Consider the following 13,696-nt stretch of genomic DNA (forward strand, 5'->3'; position numbering starts at 1 on the left):
CAAATTTCTTGGGACACAAAGCTCATGGGTTCAGTATATATTCTTAAAAATCTGTGATGAAGGTTCTCACTGAAATAAGGAGCACCATATCAAGGTTTAGACTCGGCAGTTTGAACGCAAGTGCATTTATAGCAGTAGCGCATCTGTACATTTTTGCATTCACACTTGGCTTTTCTAGGAGTGTACTGCTGAAAACCAGGATACCTTAAAGTAATATACAATCTTTCAATGTAAAACATTGCCGTATGGCATAGAAAATATGATGCTTGGGCATTGCCGAGTACTCTAATTCAAAAATATATTGCACTTTCGTGACTATACATACCGGGTAGCATGGCAAACTTCCATGTCGAAGTGGTAAAGTTTAATAAAGGTGAAGGAATGGGTAACAAATAATTCAAATTTAGAAATAAAACAGAATATCATCTAAAATTAGTTTAATGGCACAAAGTTAATCATAGTAAAATATTGTTATTGTTATCGCTGATCTGATCATCTAATATTAGCTTACAATCATTTAAATCACTGAACACATCTCAATGCTCTGATTGGTTTGTCCAGCCCAACTGGAAATAAATAAAAAATTATTTATAATCAATCAGTTTATTCCATTAAGAAGAATTAAAACTTATTTAAACAGACGCTGATAGCCTAATGGACAGCATAAAATATCATCACACAATGGTAGCATTTTTTATCATATTGCATTTAATTACAGATGAAACAAGGCAGAAAGGTTATCATCATAAGTTGCTTGTGGCTAATTATAATGATTATTTATTAAATTTAGACGTAATAATTTACTATTATTATTAGCATGAGGGTGAGAAATCAGAATAATTATGACATATTATTAGCGATGGTTAGTCACCATCCTGCGATCATCTGAGCTACTTTTAACATGGAACCTTAGCATAACTAAACTAGAGAATTGTGGAGGTCTGAACCGACACTCCACAGACTACAGAGAACACTACCAACAACATCACTAACACTACTATTTACATGGAAATAAATTACAATACCCTAGCATGGTGAGTGGTCTCGCGTAACTTTCACAAAACATTCAACAGCAAGACGGTTTGAGAACTGTGCATCTTACTGAACAGGTATAAGCTAATCTAAGAGCTCCAACCACACAAAAACAATATTTCCAGAGAAAAATTACATATTACCAGGCTCACATCAAGGACTCACCAAGAACATCGCAGATTCATATTACTATCGCCACATCAAGGGCTCATTAACAATATCGCAGATTCGTATTACTATCCTCACATCAAGGGCTCATTAACAATATCGCATATTCATATTACTATGCTCACATCAAGAACTCACTAAAATCGTCGCAGATTCGTACTACAAGCCTCACATCTAGGACAAAAACAACATCGCACATTCATATTAGTACCCTCACAGCAAAGACTCACTAACATCATCCCAGATTCGTACTACAAGCCTCACATCCAGGATCCACTAACATAATCGCATATTCATATTACTATCCTCACATCAAGGACTCACTAAAATCGTCGCAGATTCGTATTACTAGCATCACATCCAGTGCTAACATCATTACTACCGGGAGAGTTGCCATGCAGTTAGGGGCACGCAGCTGTGAGCTTGCACCCGGAAACAGTGGGTTCGAGCCGCACTGTCGGGGGCCCTGACGATGCTCTTTTCCGAGTTTTCCCATTTTCACACCACGCAAATGCAAATGTACCCTAATAAAGGCCCCGGCCGCTTCCTTACCACTCTTAGGCCTTTCCTATCACATCGCTGCCATAAAACAGCTCTGTGTGGGTGCGACGTAAAGCAAATTATAAACCTCATTACTAACCTCACATCAAGGACTCACTAACATCATCGCAGTTTCGTATTACTAGCCTCACATCATGTACTCACTAACATCATCGCAGTTTCGCATTACTAGCCTCACATCTTGGACTCACCAACATCATCGCAATTTCGTATTACTAGCCTCACATCATGGACTCACTCCCATCATCGCAGTTTCGTATTACTAGCCTCACATCAAGGACTCACTAACATTACCGCAGTTTCGTATTACTAGCCTCACATCATGGACTCACTAACATCATCGCAGTTTCGTATTACTAGCCTCACATCAAGGACTCACTAACATCATCGCAATTTCGTATTACTAGCCTCACATCATGGACTCACTCCCATCATCGCAGTTTCGTATTACTAGCCTCACATCAAGGACTCACTAACATTACCGCAGTTTCGTATTACTAGCCTCACATCATGTACTCACTAACATCATCGCAGTTTCGTATTACTAGCCTCACATCATGTACTCACTAACATCACCGCAGTTTCGTATTACTAGCCTCACATCAAGGACTCACTACCATCATCGCAGTTTCGCATTACTAGCCTCACATCAAGGACTCACTACCATCATCGCAGTTTCGTATTACTAGCCTCACATCAAGGACTCACTAACATCACCGCAGTTTCGCATTACTAGCCTCACATCATGTAGTCACTATCATCACCGCAGTTTCGCATTACTAGCCTCACATCAAGGACTCACTACCATCATCGCAGTTTCGCATTACTAGCCTCACATCATGGACTCACTAACATCATCGCAGTTTCGTATTACTAGCCTCACATCAAGCACTCACTAACATCATCGCAATTTCGTATTACTAGCCTCACATCATGGACTCACTCCCATCATCGCAGTTTCGTATTACTAGCTTCACATCAAGGACTCACTAACATTACCGCAGTTTCGTATTACTAGCCTCACATCATGTACTCACTAACATCATCGCAGTTTCGTATTACTAGCCTCACATCATGTACTCACTAACATCACCGCAGTTTCGTATTACTAGCCTCACATCAAGGACTCACTACCATCATCGCAGTTTCGCATTACTAGCCTCACATCAAGGACTCACTACCATCATCGCAGTTTCGTATTACTAGCCTCACATCATGGACTCACTAACATCATCGCAGTTTCGTGTTACTAGCCTCACATCAAGGACTCACTACCATCATCGCAGTTTCGTATTACTAGCCTCACATCAAGGACTCACTAACATCACCGCAGTTTCGTATTACTAGCCTCACATCAAGGACTCACTAACATTACCGCAGTTTCGTATTACTAGCCTCACATCAAGGACTCACTAACATCATCGCAATTTCGTATTACTAGCCTCACATCATGGACTCACTACCATCATCGCAGTTTCGTATTACTAGCCTCACATCAAGGACTCACTAACATCACCGCAGTTTCGTATTACTAGCCTCAGATCATGTACTCACTAACATCACCGCAGTTTCGTATTACTAGCCTCACATCATGTACTCACTAACATCACCGCAGTTTCGTATTACTAGCCTCACATCAAGGACTCACTACCATCATCGCAGTTTCGTATTACTAGCCTCACATCAAGGACTCACTACCATCATCGCAGTTTCGTATTACTAGCCTCACATCATGGACTCACTAACATCATCGCAGTTTCGTATTACTAGCCTCACATCAAGGACTCACTACCATCATCGCAGTTTCGTATTACTAGCCTCACATCAAGGACTCACTAACATCACCGCAGTTTCGTATTACTAGCCTCACATCAAGAACTCACTAACATCATCGCAGATTCACATTACTAGCCTCAAACAAAGAACTCACTTATATCACCGCAGATTCATATTACTAGCCTCACATCAAGGATTCACTAACATAATCGCAGATTCATGTTACTAGCCTCAAACAAAGAACTCACTTATATCACCGCAGTTTCATATTACTAGCCTCACATCAAGGACACTAACATCATCGCAGATTCACATTACTAGCCTCAAACAAAGAACTCACTTATATCACCGCAGTTTCATATTACTAGCCTCACATCATGGACTCACTAACATCATCGCAGATTCACATTACTAGCCTCAAACAAAGAACTCACTTATATCACCGCAGTTTCATATTACTAGCCTCACATCATGGACTCACTAACATCACCGCAGATTCATATTACTAGCCTCACATCAAGGACTCACTAACATCATCGCAGATTCACATTACTAGCCTCAAACAAAGAACTCACTTATATCACCGCAGATTCATATTACTAGCCTCACATCAAGGACTCACTAACATAATCGCAGATTCGTACTATTAGCCTCATATTAAGGAATAACATCTATCAAGGAATAACATCAATGCAGATTCACATTACTAGCAATACATCAAGGGCTAACTAATATCATCGCAGATTTCTATTACTGGCCTAACACCAATGACTCACTAACATCATCGCAGATTCGTGTTATTAGTCTCACATCAAGGACTAACTACCGTCAGTGCAGATTCACATTACTAGCCTAACATCAAGGACTCACTAACACCATCGCAGATTCGTACTATTAGCCTCATATCAAGGAATAACATCAATCAAGGACTAACATCAATACAGATTCACATTACCAGCCTCACATCAAAGACTCACTAATATCACTGCATATTCATATAACTAATCTCACACCAAGGACTCATTAATATAGCCGCAGATTCATATTACTAGCCTCACATCAAGGACTCATTAATATCATTATTTTACACAGTTACAGTTTACGATTAGCAGACATCGGATTTGTATAAAAATGCTGACATGTGGAGCTACAAAACCGAAAAGGAAGTGCGCTTGAATGCAATATTCGACCAACTATTGTGTTTAATAACGCATGCATAGATATATTTTAATATATTTGAGATAAGTGCGTTCATTTCAAATGTCGTGTTTATTGTGCATGTTTTCGACATTTATATTACATATTTGAACCTATTCTAAACGAAATATTCATAAAAGTTATGTAATTCCTGCCTGAACCCTTTCGGCAATGAACCAGTTGAAAGGGCGCAGGCATCTATTAAGACATACTTCGAATTCATACTGGGATCAGCTAAGAAGCTGCAAATACGTTGATTGTGTCTTGGAGGACGTGAAGTGTGATCTGAAAGGTTTCCCAGGAAACCTCGGATAAGGAGGATCCAAAGGAATGTTTAACACCTACACTCACTCCCGAATTCAAGTACTGTCCGGTCACATCCGTAGATGTAGAGAGCACTGAAGCTAGTTTTAACGGACAAACACCACAGAATCAAAACCGAAACATGGAAAATGCAGTTGTAGTGCACTGCAAGACATAAGGACAAGGTTCTCATCGTGCATTTGTTGTAATATATTAATAAGTCTTAGAACGCAAAATAAATACATAAATTCTCCTTATTCCTAATAAATGCATGTATGATATATATGTAACCCTTTTAACATAAAAATGAGAAGGACTCCAGCAGGGTTAAATGGGCGTCGAAGGCATAATTTCTACCTCTCAAAAAGTTGATCCTCCGATGTCCATAATGTGGCGTCATAAATATCTCATGCGAAGAATTATATTCGGTACTACATGAATGTTACTGCTGTTACATGAAACGGAATGGAATGCACGTTATATTCACCTAGAACAACTTTAAATGATAAATACAAACATTTTTTAAATCCAATAGATTTTGTGGTTCGGTCCAATTTTGATCCAATCCATTCTAAGCTCATAAAATGCGTCACAATCGCTCGTATACATGGAGCATTCTCCAAGCGAAACATTTGGCTAAGTCCTTGATTCTTGACTGAAATGATGACTATTTTTATGTAACTTATTTTCTATCTTACCGTGTATGTGATTAAAGTATTCATAATAAAGGTAGGTTGATATTTAAAGCTATTATTATTTGCGCGTTTTTCAAATGTTTGAATGTTACAGACTATCCCAGTTTTATTTAATCAATTCCGCTGCAGAGGTTTGGCTAGATCATTATTATTTAATCAGTAACATGATTATTATGGACAGTATGGCGCTGCAATCGGTATGCCAAGAAACATACCGCATTGAGGCTTGTCGCCAGTGTGAGTCCAGATGGCACTTTTAAGTTCCACGAGTGGATATCTGATAGCATTAGTCAGCGTACGTTTGCCCTGTAGCACGTATCCGTACAAGTTTGCTACAATAGCGTTGGCCTCCGGGTGAATGTATTTCTCACCAGCATGGCTTCTATCCTGTATGCAGCCGTCTTTAGGTAGATTGTATATCCACCTAAAGACCTTGCCACACGTATTGTAGGAGCAGGGCTTATCTTCTGTATGCGTCCACAAATATATGGTTAGATCGGCTTTAAGACTATATTTCACATACATTGCAAAATTACGGCCTATCTCCTGAATGCGTTCGAAGGTGACGGGTAAGATTGTTCGTACGATTAAAGACCTTGCCACATATATTGCATGAGTTTGGCCTCTTTCGTGTGTGCGTTCGGAGGTGACTGCTAAGATTATAGGTACGGCTAAATGCCCTACCACACGTATTACAGGTGTAAGGCTTCTCCCCTGTATGTGTCCACAAATGTTTGATTAGATCACCTTTGCGGTTAATAGCCTTGCCACACGTATTGCAGGAATATGGCCTCTCACTTGTATGCGTCCGCAGATGATGGGTGAGACTGTCCTTACGACTATAGAGCTTACCACACGTATTGCAGGTATAGGACTTCTCGCCTGAATGAGTTTTAAAATGGTCGATTAGACTGTGTTTATGGCTATACGCCTTGCCACATATATCACATATGTACGGCCTTTCTCCTGCATGTGCCTTCAAGTGTACGGCCAGACACTCTTTACGGCTGAAGGCCCTGCCACACGTATTGCAATAACAGTACTCGTCTCTTGTATGCGTGCGCAGATGTTTGGCTAGGGCTGTTTTAACGCTGAAGGCCATTCCACACAAATTACAACAGTGTGGCCTCACACCTGTATGTGTACTCAAGTGATTCATAACATTAGTTTTTCTGTAAAACCCCATCCCACATGTATTGCAGGAATATGGCATTGTTCCTGTATGTGTCCGCAGGTGTTTCGTCAAATCCGCTTTATAACTAAATAACTTGGCACACACGGTGCATAAGTATGGCCTAACGCCTGTATGCGTATGCAGATGTTGGGTGAGACTGTCTTTACGTCTAAAGGGCTTACCACACGTATTGCAGGTGTAAGACTTCATGCCTGTATGAGACAGCAGGTGATTGACATGATCGGCGTCACGGCTAAAGACTTTGCCACACACATTACAGGTGTATAGCTGAATACCTGTGTGCGTTCCAATTTGTTTCGTCTGAACGCCTTTCTCCCTAAATGCCTTTCTACAGATATTGCAAGAGTTTAGTTTCTCACCTCTTCGGTTCCTGAACAGCTTTCCACAGTGATTGCAAGTGATCGGAATATCCCCTTTGATTCTCTTGAGATGACGTCCGCTTTCCGGAGGTGGATGATTTGCGTTGCTCAGTTCTGGGCTCGATCTACAGTGACAAATTTAAACCATGTGACCCATAGTTCAACATTCAATCCCACTACAATTCTCACTCACTGATATCCCCTGCAGAGAGCTCGTTCCTAATAACCATCACATATCTGAGGATGAAAGACATCTCAAGTCAAATTTAGAGTGTAATAGTGAATATCAAAAGCACATGTTTGTTACGAGGAGATGTTGCGTCTTTCCTCTCGAATGCCTAACATCACAATATAGAACGCAATAATCTTCTGAGTATTTAGTAATGTACGAGCTCACGGACTACCTCAATTAAGGAATGAACGAGGAGAAGTGGTCAAGCCAAAACGGGCGGCATATGCTTTGGAGTTCAGATCTTATTGAACCACATTGTGGTTTGTGTCAGGAGTGTAATTAGATCTTGTAAAAGCCCTTGTCGTTTGAAAGAATCCCAGTGTTCAGGACATTCTTTGCCGACAGTCAGTAAAATCCGCTCAATCGTGGCAAATAGTTTATATACCGCGCTCGATAGCTGCAGTCGCTTAAGTGCGGCCAGTGCGGGAGATAGTGGGTTCGAACCCAACTGTCGGCAGCCCTAAAGATGGTTCTACGTGGTATCCCTCTTTCACACCAGGCAAATGTTGGGGCTGTACCTTAATCAAGACTACGGCCGCTTCCTTCCCGCTCCTGGCGCTTCCCTGTCCCATCGTCCCCATAAGACCTACCTGTGTCGGTGCGACGTAAAGCAACTAGCTAAAAAGTTTTTTTGCTACTTGCTTTACGTCTTGTTTTTTTGCTATTTTCTTTACGTCGCACCGACACAGGTAGGTCTTATAGCGACGACAAAATAGTATTTACTGTGACGCGAACATAGTATAACACTCTCAGCTGGACCGGGAGACCAGTTCAATATCACAACGCAAAAAAGTACGAACAGACAGAATATGCGGCGGAAAGAACAATAATCTTTTGTCGTTTGTTCTGAATGACATCCTGTATGCCCGGGCAAGAAAAATTATGTACTTGTGAATGAATAAGGATTCGGGAATTTCTGAATGTTACTTTGATTAAAATTATCAGTATTACTGTGAACGTGTTTGAGTACAGTTTTCTCAATGTCGCTCCGACACAGACAGGTTTTATGGCGACGATTCAATAGGAAATGTCTGGCAGTGAGAAGGAATCGGACGTAGGCATAAAAATGCAGAGTTCAAGCATTAGCCTGGTAAGAAAATGCGAAATAACGGAAAACTCTTCTCATGGCTGCCGACAGGGGGGTCGAACCCCATAACTCCGGACAGCAAGCTCACAACTGCCTACCCTTAACCGCACCAAAAAAGAAGTCCATACGAAAGAACAGGGCTACTGCTGAATTGAGACTAAAATGAGAGAATGTTGCATGGACGATGCGTGTGAATCCACCACGTGATATTTGCAAAACTCCGCGGTCTACGTATAGAAGGCAGCCGCGACCAATGTGTTGACTAGAGAAGTAAAAACCACTGCCTTGGTTATTCTTCAGCAAGGTAATGCGTTAGACATACTCCTAACGATTCCAGACAGTCAGAAAACTAATTTCTATGCTCTGGAGGCCCGATTAGAGATGAGGTACGATGATAAAGACTTTCAACAAATTTACAATAGTCAACTTCACAGCAGACACCAAAAACATGAAGAGACACTGCAAGAATTTGAGGCAGACTTCGCGCATCTTGCTTGTATGGCATAATCCTAAGCCTGATCAAAAATTAGATGTATGGCTTTTCACGCGTTTGCTCTATTAAGCAGCGTTTCGTCTTTGGTCTGACACTAGACTCATCAGAGTGGGATGTGTCAGACCCTACCCACTGACGGTGGGGTGTATGCGGGTGTTCTCATCAGAAGCCTGTTTAAGAGGCACAGTCTGATAACTGCATTCGGGAGATAAAACTCCACAATATTCTCCATATTCTTAAGCTCCAAACAATGTTGAGTCACTTGTGATGGGAACATACGACCCAGGATTGCAAAGAGCCCTTCCTCTGGCGCACACAAACACGATAGATGATGCGTGAGTTCGTGCATTTTAATTTAAATCTGCTACACAGACCTAAAATATACAGGCACGGCTTCGACGGCTCGCCGAAGAGGAGTCTCTGGACGGAAAAGTAGAGAGGATTGCTTTGAAAAAATAGTCCAATGAATATGGAGAATATCGAAGGCGGAAGATTCGCAATTGGAGTTTTGGTGAGCTTAGACATGTCAGTAGTCACTGCCATAAAGATTTAAAGTTTCAGGAAAAATAATAAAGGGCCGGTGCTAAGGGGCGATCACCACTTGTCAACCCTGCTGCCCCGAGAAAAGTGGTACATGTCATTACACTTGTGCTTCACTTAGACAGTATCATTGTCGAAGGATAACAGAATGGTTTGGCTCGTAATTTGCTTCTGGACACCGGGGCCAAACCAACGTTGTCGCGAAGGACACTGTAAAACGAGATCTGAAACCTACAATAGATTTATTGAAAACCGCAACAGAAGACCCAATGAACACGTCCGGCGAGAAATAATTCAACATCGTACTGAGGAGCAAGTTGACAGAACATCGAGTAATAGTGGCTGATGTCACAGATGTTACTTTGCGAGGGTTGTAATGACTAAATTTGGGCTCACATTGGATCTGAAATGAGGATGCTTGAAATTCGTAAACGAAGAAGTCATTTATCGCAGCTGAAGCAGACGAGTTACTTCATCACAGAAGCGATAATGGGATCGTGGGTAAAATGGTTAATACAGACCGAGAAGAGAGGGGAATTGTCGAGACCGTTGCCGAGGAGGAAGTCTGCCCAGGATTATTAGTGGGAAAAGGTGCTGTAAATGCTAGGGAGTCTACCATAATCACAAAGGTGGACCTAAATGTTTTCCCAGTATCACTGAAGAGAGGCATTCAGGTGGCCTGCTGTAATCCGTTATAATCCACTGTTCGTGTAGAGAACACAAAGGAAACCCAGAATGTTCATCACGGCCATGCCTCTTGGACTGTGCAATGCATCAGCTACGTTTCAAAGACTGATGGAAACAGTACTCTGAAGTCTGGCATGGGAAACTTCTTTACTTGTAAGACGTGATAGCAAAAGGTAAGAATTTCGATGAACACCTATCGAACCTGGAGGAAGTTTTTAAGCGTCTGCAGCGAGCCATGCTCAAGGTGAATCCAAATAAATGCCAGCCCTTCCGGAGAAAGGGCACTTATTTGGGGGATGTCGTTTCCAAAGACGGAGTAGCCGTAGATCCAGAAAAGATACGTGCAGGAAAAGAATGGCCTGTCCAAAGAGATGTATATGAACTCCGGAATTACTTAGGACTATGCTACTACTCTTCACCTGCGAACCATGTGACCTTGCCGCGGTGGGGAGGCTTGCGTGTCCCAATGATGCAGGTAGCCGACCCGCAGGTGCAACCATATCGGATGGGTATCTGTTGAGAGACCAGACTAACGAATGGTTCATCGAAAGGGGGTAGCAGCCTTTCGGAAGTTGCAAGGGCGGCAGTCTAGATGATTGACTGATACGGCCTTGTAATAATACTCAACATGGTTTAGCTGTGTTGATACTGCTACACGGCTAAAAGCAACGGGAAACTACAGCCGTAACTAACTCCCGAGAACATGCAGCTCTCTCTGTATGAATGTTATACTGATGATGGCTTCCTCCCGGGTAAAATATTCCGGAGGTAAACTAGTCCCCCATTCGGATCTCCGGGTGGGGACTACACCAGAGGGGTCGATCATCAGGCTGATGGATACTGACATTCTGCGAGTAGGAGTGTGGAATGTTAGAAGTTTGAATCGTTGTGGTAGATTAGAGAATCTGAAAAGGGAGAAGGATAGACTAAAGTTGGATGTAGTTGGTATAAGTGAAATACGTTGGCAAGAAGAACAGGATTTTTCGTCAGGCGACTACCGAATTATCAACACAAAAACAAACGGGAAATGCAGGAGTTAGTTTAATAATGAATAAGAAAATTGTGTAGCGGGTAAGCTACTATGACCAGCATAGTGAAAGAACTATTGTCGTCAAGATAGACACCAAACAAATGCCCACCACAATAGTGCAGGTCTGTATGCCTACTAGCTCAGCTGATGATGAGGAAGTCGAAAGGATATATGAAGAGTTAGAAGATTTAATACAATATGCAAAAGGTGTTGAGAATCTAATTGTGATGGGAGACTGGAATGCAGTGGTAGGCCAAGGAAGAGAAGGTAATACAGTGGGAGAATTCGGATTGGGACAAAGGAACGAAAGAGGAAGTCGGCTGGTTGAATTCTGCACTGATCATAATTTAGTCCTTGCCAATACTTGGTTCAAACACCACAAACGACGGCTGTATACGTGGACGATACCTGGAGACACTGGAAGGTATCTGTACCGGGCGGTACACCTCTACGCCGCAAATTTAAATATTCCGCCAATAAATCTTCCTCTACCGGAGAAACTGTGAACTTTTAGAACTGTATTAACACATGAGTTTTCTTAGAAGAAGTCTCTACTATAAATTTTGGGATTACAAAGTTGTCTATACTGTGTGGATTTAAACGTGTTTTGTTTTCTATGGATCAAGAAGTGTGGATATTCGCTAACAGATGTCTCTACTCAAAAAACAATGATCGTGCACACTGGTGCGAAGTGAAGGAACTTTTGTTGAAGAATTTTGTATTTATAAGTTTTGGTCCTTACTAAATTTTGTTCTTTAATTTGTGGGTAGGCAATATTAAGCTTTCTTTCCGCCTGTATTGAACTCGGCCAATCAGTGATTTCTGTAATTAATTTTCCACCTATCAGAGGTTTCATCTTCGAATTTCCATTTGTAACTCTTAGCTACCCAATAAAGTTGAGTTGGTGTGTCTTTATTATTCATGAAAGGTCTCAAATCTTCCACGAGGGTTTAAAAACTGCTGATTTTCTCGGCTCTTCGCCACTTCAACAACATCTAGCTTAGTGTATGGAAGTATAGCAGGGGGCGGGAAGCGCCTCTTCCTTCAGGCAGCTTCTCTTGAACAAGGTAATGGCCGTTTAACATCTTTCTTTTTTCCTTGCTAGCTCAGCAGTTTAACCCGCGGGGCAGGTTCGAACCTTTAATATGTAACCCATAACATAAAACATGTAAATCTTTTCCTATCTTGTAAAACTTCATTTATCTTCAACTGTAATTCGGGGATAGAGAGTGCTTTACCCTCTCGAGCTACCCTTCATTTTGAATTTGAGGTGACTACGTTTTCGTAACCGTTTTTCTCTTCCTTCTTAATGTGTTAAATTTATTTTGTATACAAGTCACCTCCATAGATTGGGATTAGCCCCTATGCAATAGGCCTAGTGCCTCTTAGGTTTTAAAATGTGTATTTAGGAGTGCTAATTCACGCCTCCATTTCTTTTGCGTTTTGGGCCCTTTAAATTAACCTAGTATTTGTCCACTAAGGCCTGGTAAATGGGTACAAGATACCCCTGTTTCTTTGTAAGTGTGCCTTGAGGGCAGTTTGTAGTAAAGTCCGTGTATGGCCTTTTGATACGCTTGAAAAATCGAGAGCGGTCCGGCTCCTTCTTGTATTTTGATAAGTGCCTCTAGAAGGCCTGATTGTGTTAGGTGGGAGCAAGTGCTCCTTGTGTGAAAGGGTTTTCTGCCCTTTTGATCAAGTGTGTACCGTGGTAAAGTGAAGCTAATAGCTCAAGGAATGTAAAACTGGGGCTTGAAGCCCAGTACGTGTAAAGATCCCTGAACTTGTGTTTGAGTTTGGAAAATCATACTTGTACCTGATTTTTGTTTTATTACCTAGTGAAAATATGTTAAATTGCTTCTAAATCCTGACATTCCTGGTCTTAGACCTTATTGTTGGTTATTGGTTGAAGTCTAAAACTCCTTGTTAAATCTTGTTAAGTTTTGGTATATTGTGAAAATATAACCTTTACTGAAATTTTAATGCATCTTTCGGCTTTGTAATTAAACCCATTCCAGTCCGCACCTTCTTTCACCTCCGCTGATCCACCAAACCCTCGGAACAAGTGGTAGCAGAGCGTGGTTGAATGGGTCTCAATTTAGCCCCTTTTGACGGCAAAACATTACTTTGTTTTGAACTCTAACAATTTTCTCCGTCGGTGGAATTTTATTTCTTATTTTCTAAATTCGTCAATCTTTTGTCATCCAGAACGCCATTAGACTGGCAAAACAAGAAAAGTCGCAGGTGGAGAACAGGGGGCGACCTCGTGTAACTACTCCTCGCGTAGACAGACTTACCACTAGGGAGGTAAAGGAAGACCCATTTTTCTCAACATCACGGCTGA

At 41.5% G+C, this 13,696-nt stretch overlaps 1 protein-coding gene across 1 annotated transcript in view; it reads right to left on the reverse strand.

Annotated features, from left to right (window-relative positions):
- Positions 1 to 438: 438 nt before the first annotated feature.
- The window catches only part of LOC136875089 (uncharacterized), a 69,329-nt gene continuing 56,071 nt past the window's right edge, over positions 439 to 13,696 (reverse strand). The window contains exons 4-5 of the mRNA XM_068227697.1: positions 7,287 to 7,411; positions 439 to 566 (exon numbers count right to left, since the gene is read on the reverse strand). Coding sequence (XP_068083798.1) covers positions 523 to 566; positions 7,287 to 7,411 — 169 coding nt within the window. The 3' untranslated portion in view covers positions 439 to 522. The remainder of the gene's footprint in view (positions 567 to 7,286; positions 7,412 to 13,696) is intronic.

Source organism: Anabrus simplex, chromosome 5 (genome assembly GCF_040414725.1).
Source record: "Anabrus simplex isolate iqAnaSimp1 chromosome 5, ASM4041472v1, whole genome shotgun sequence".
Lineage (NCBI taxonomy): Eukaryota > Metazoa > Arthropoda > Insecta > Orthoptera > Tettigoniidae > Anabrus > Anabrus simplex.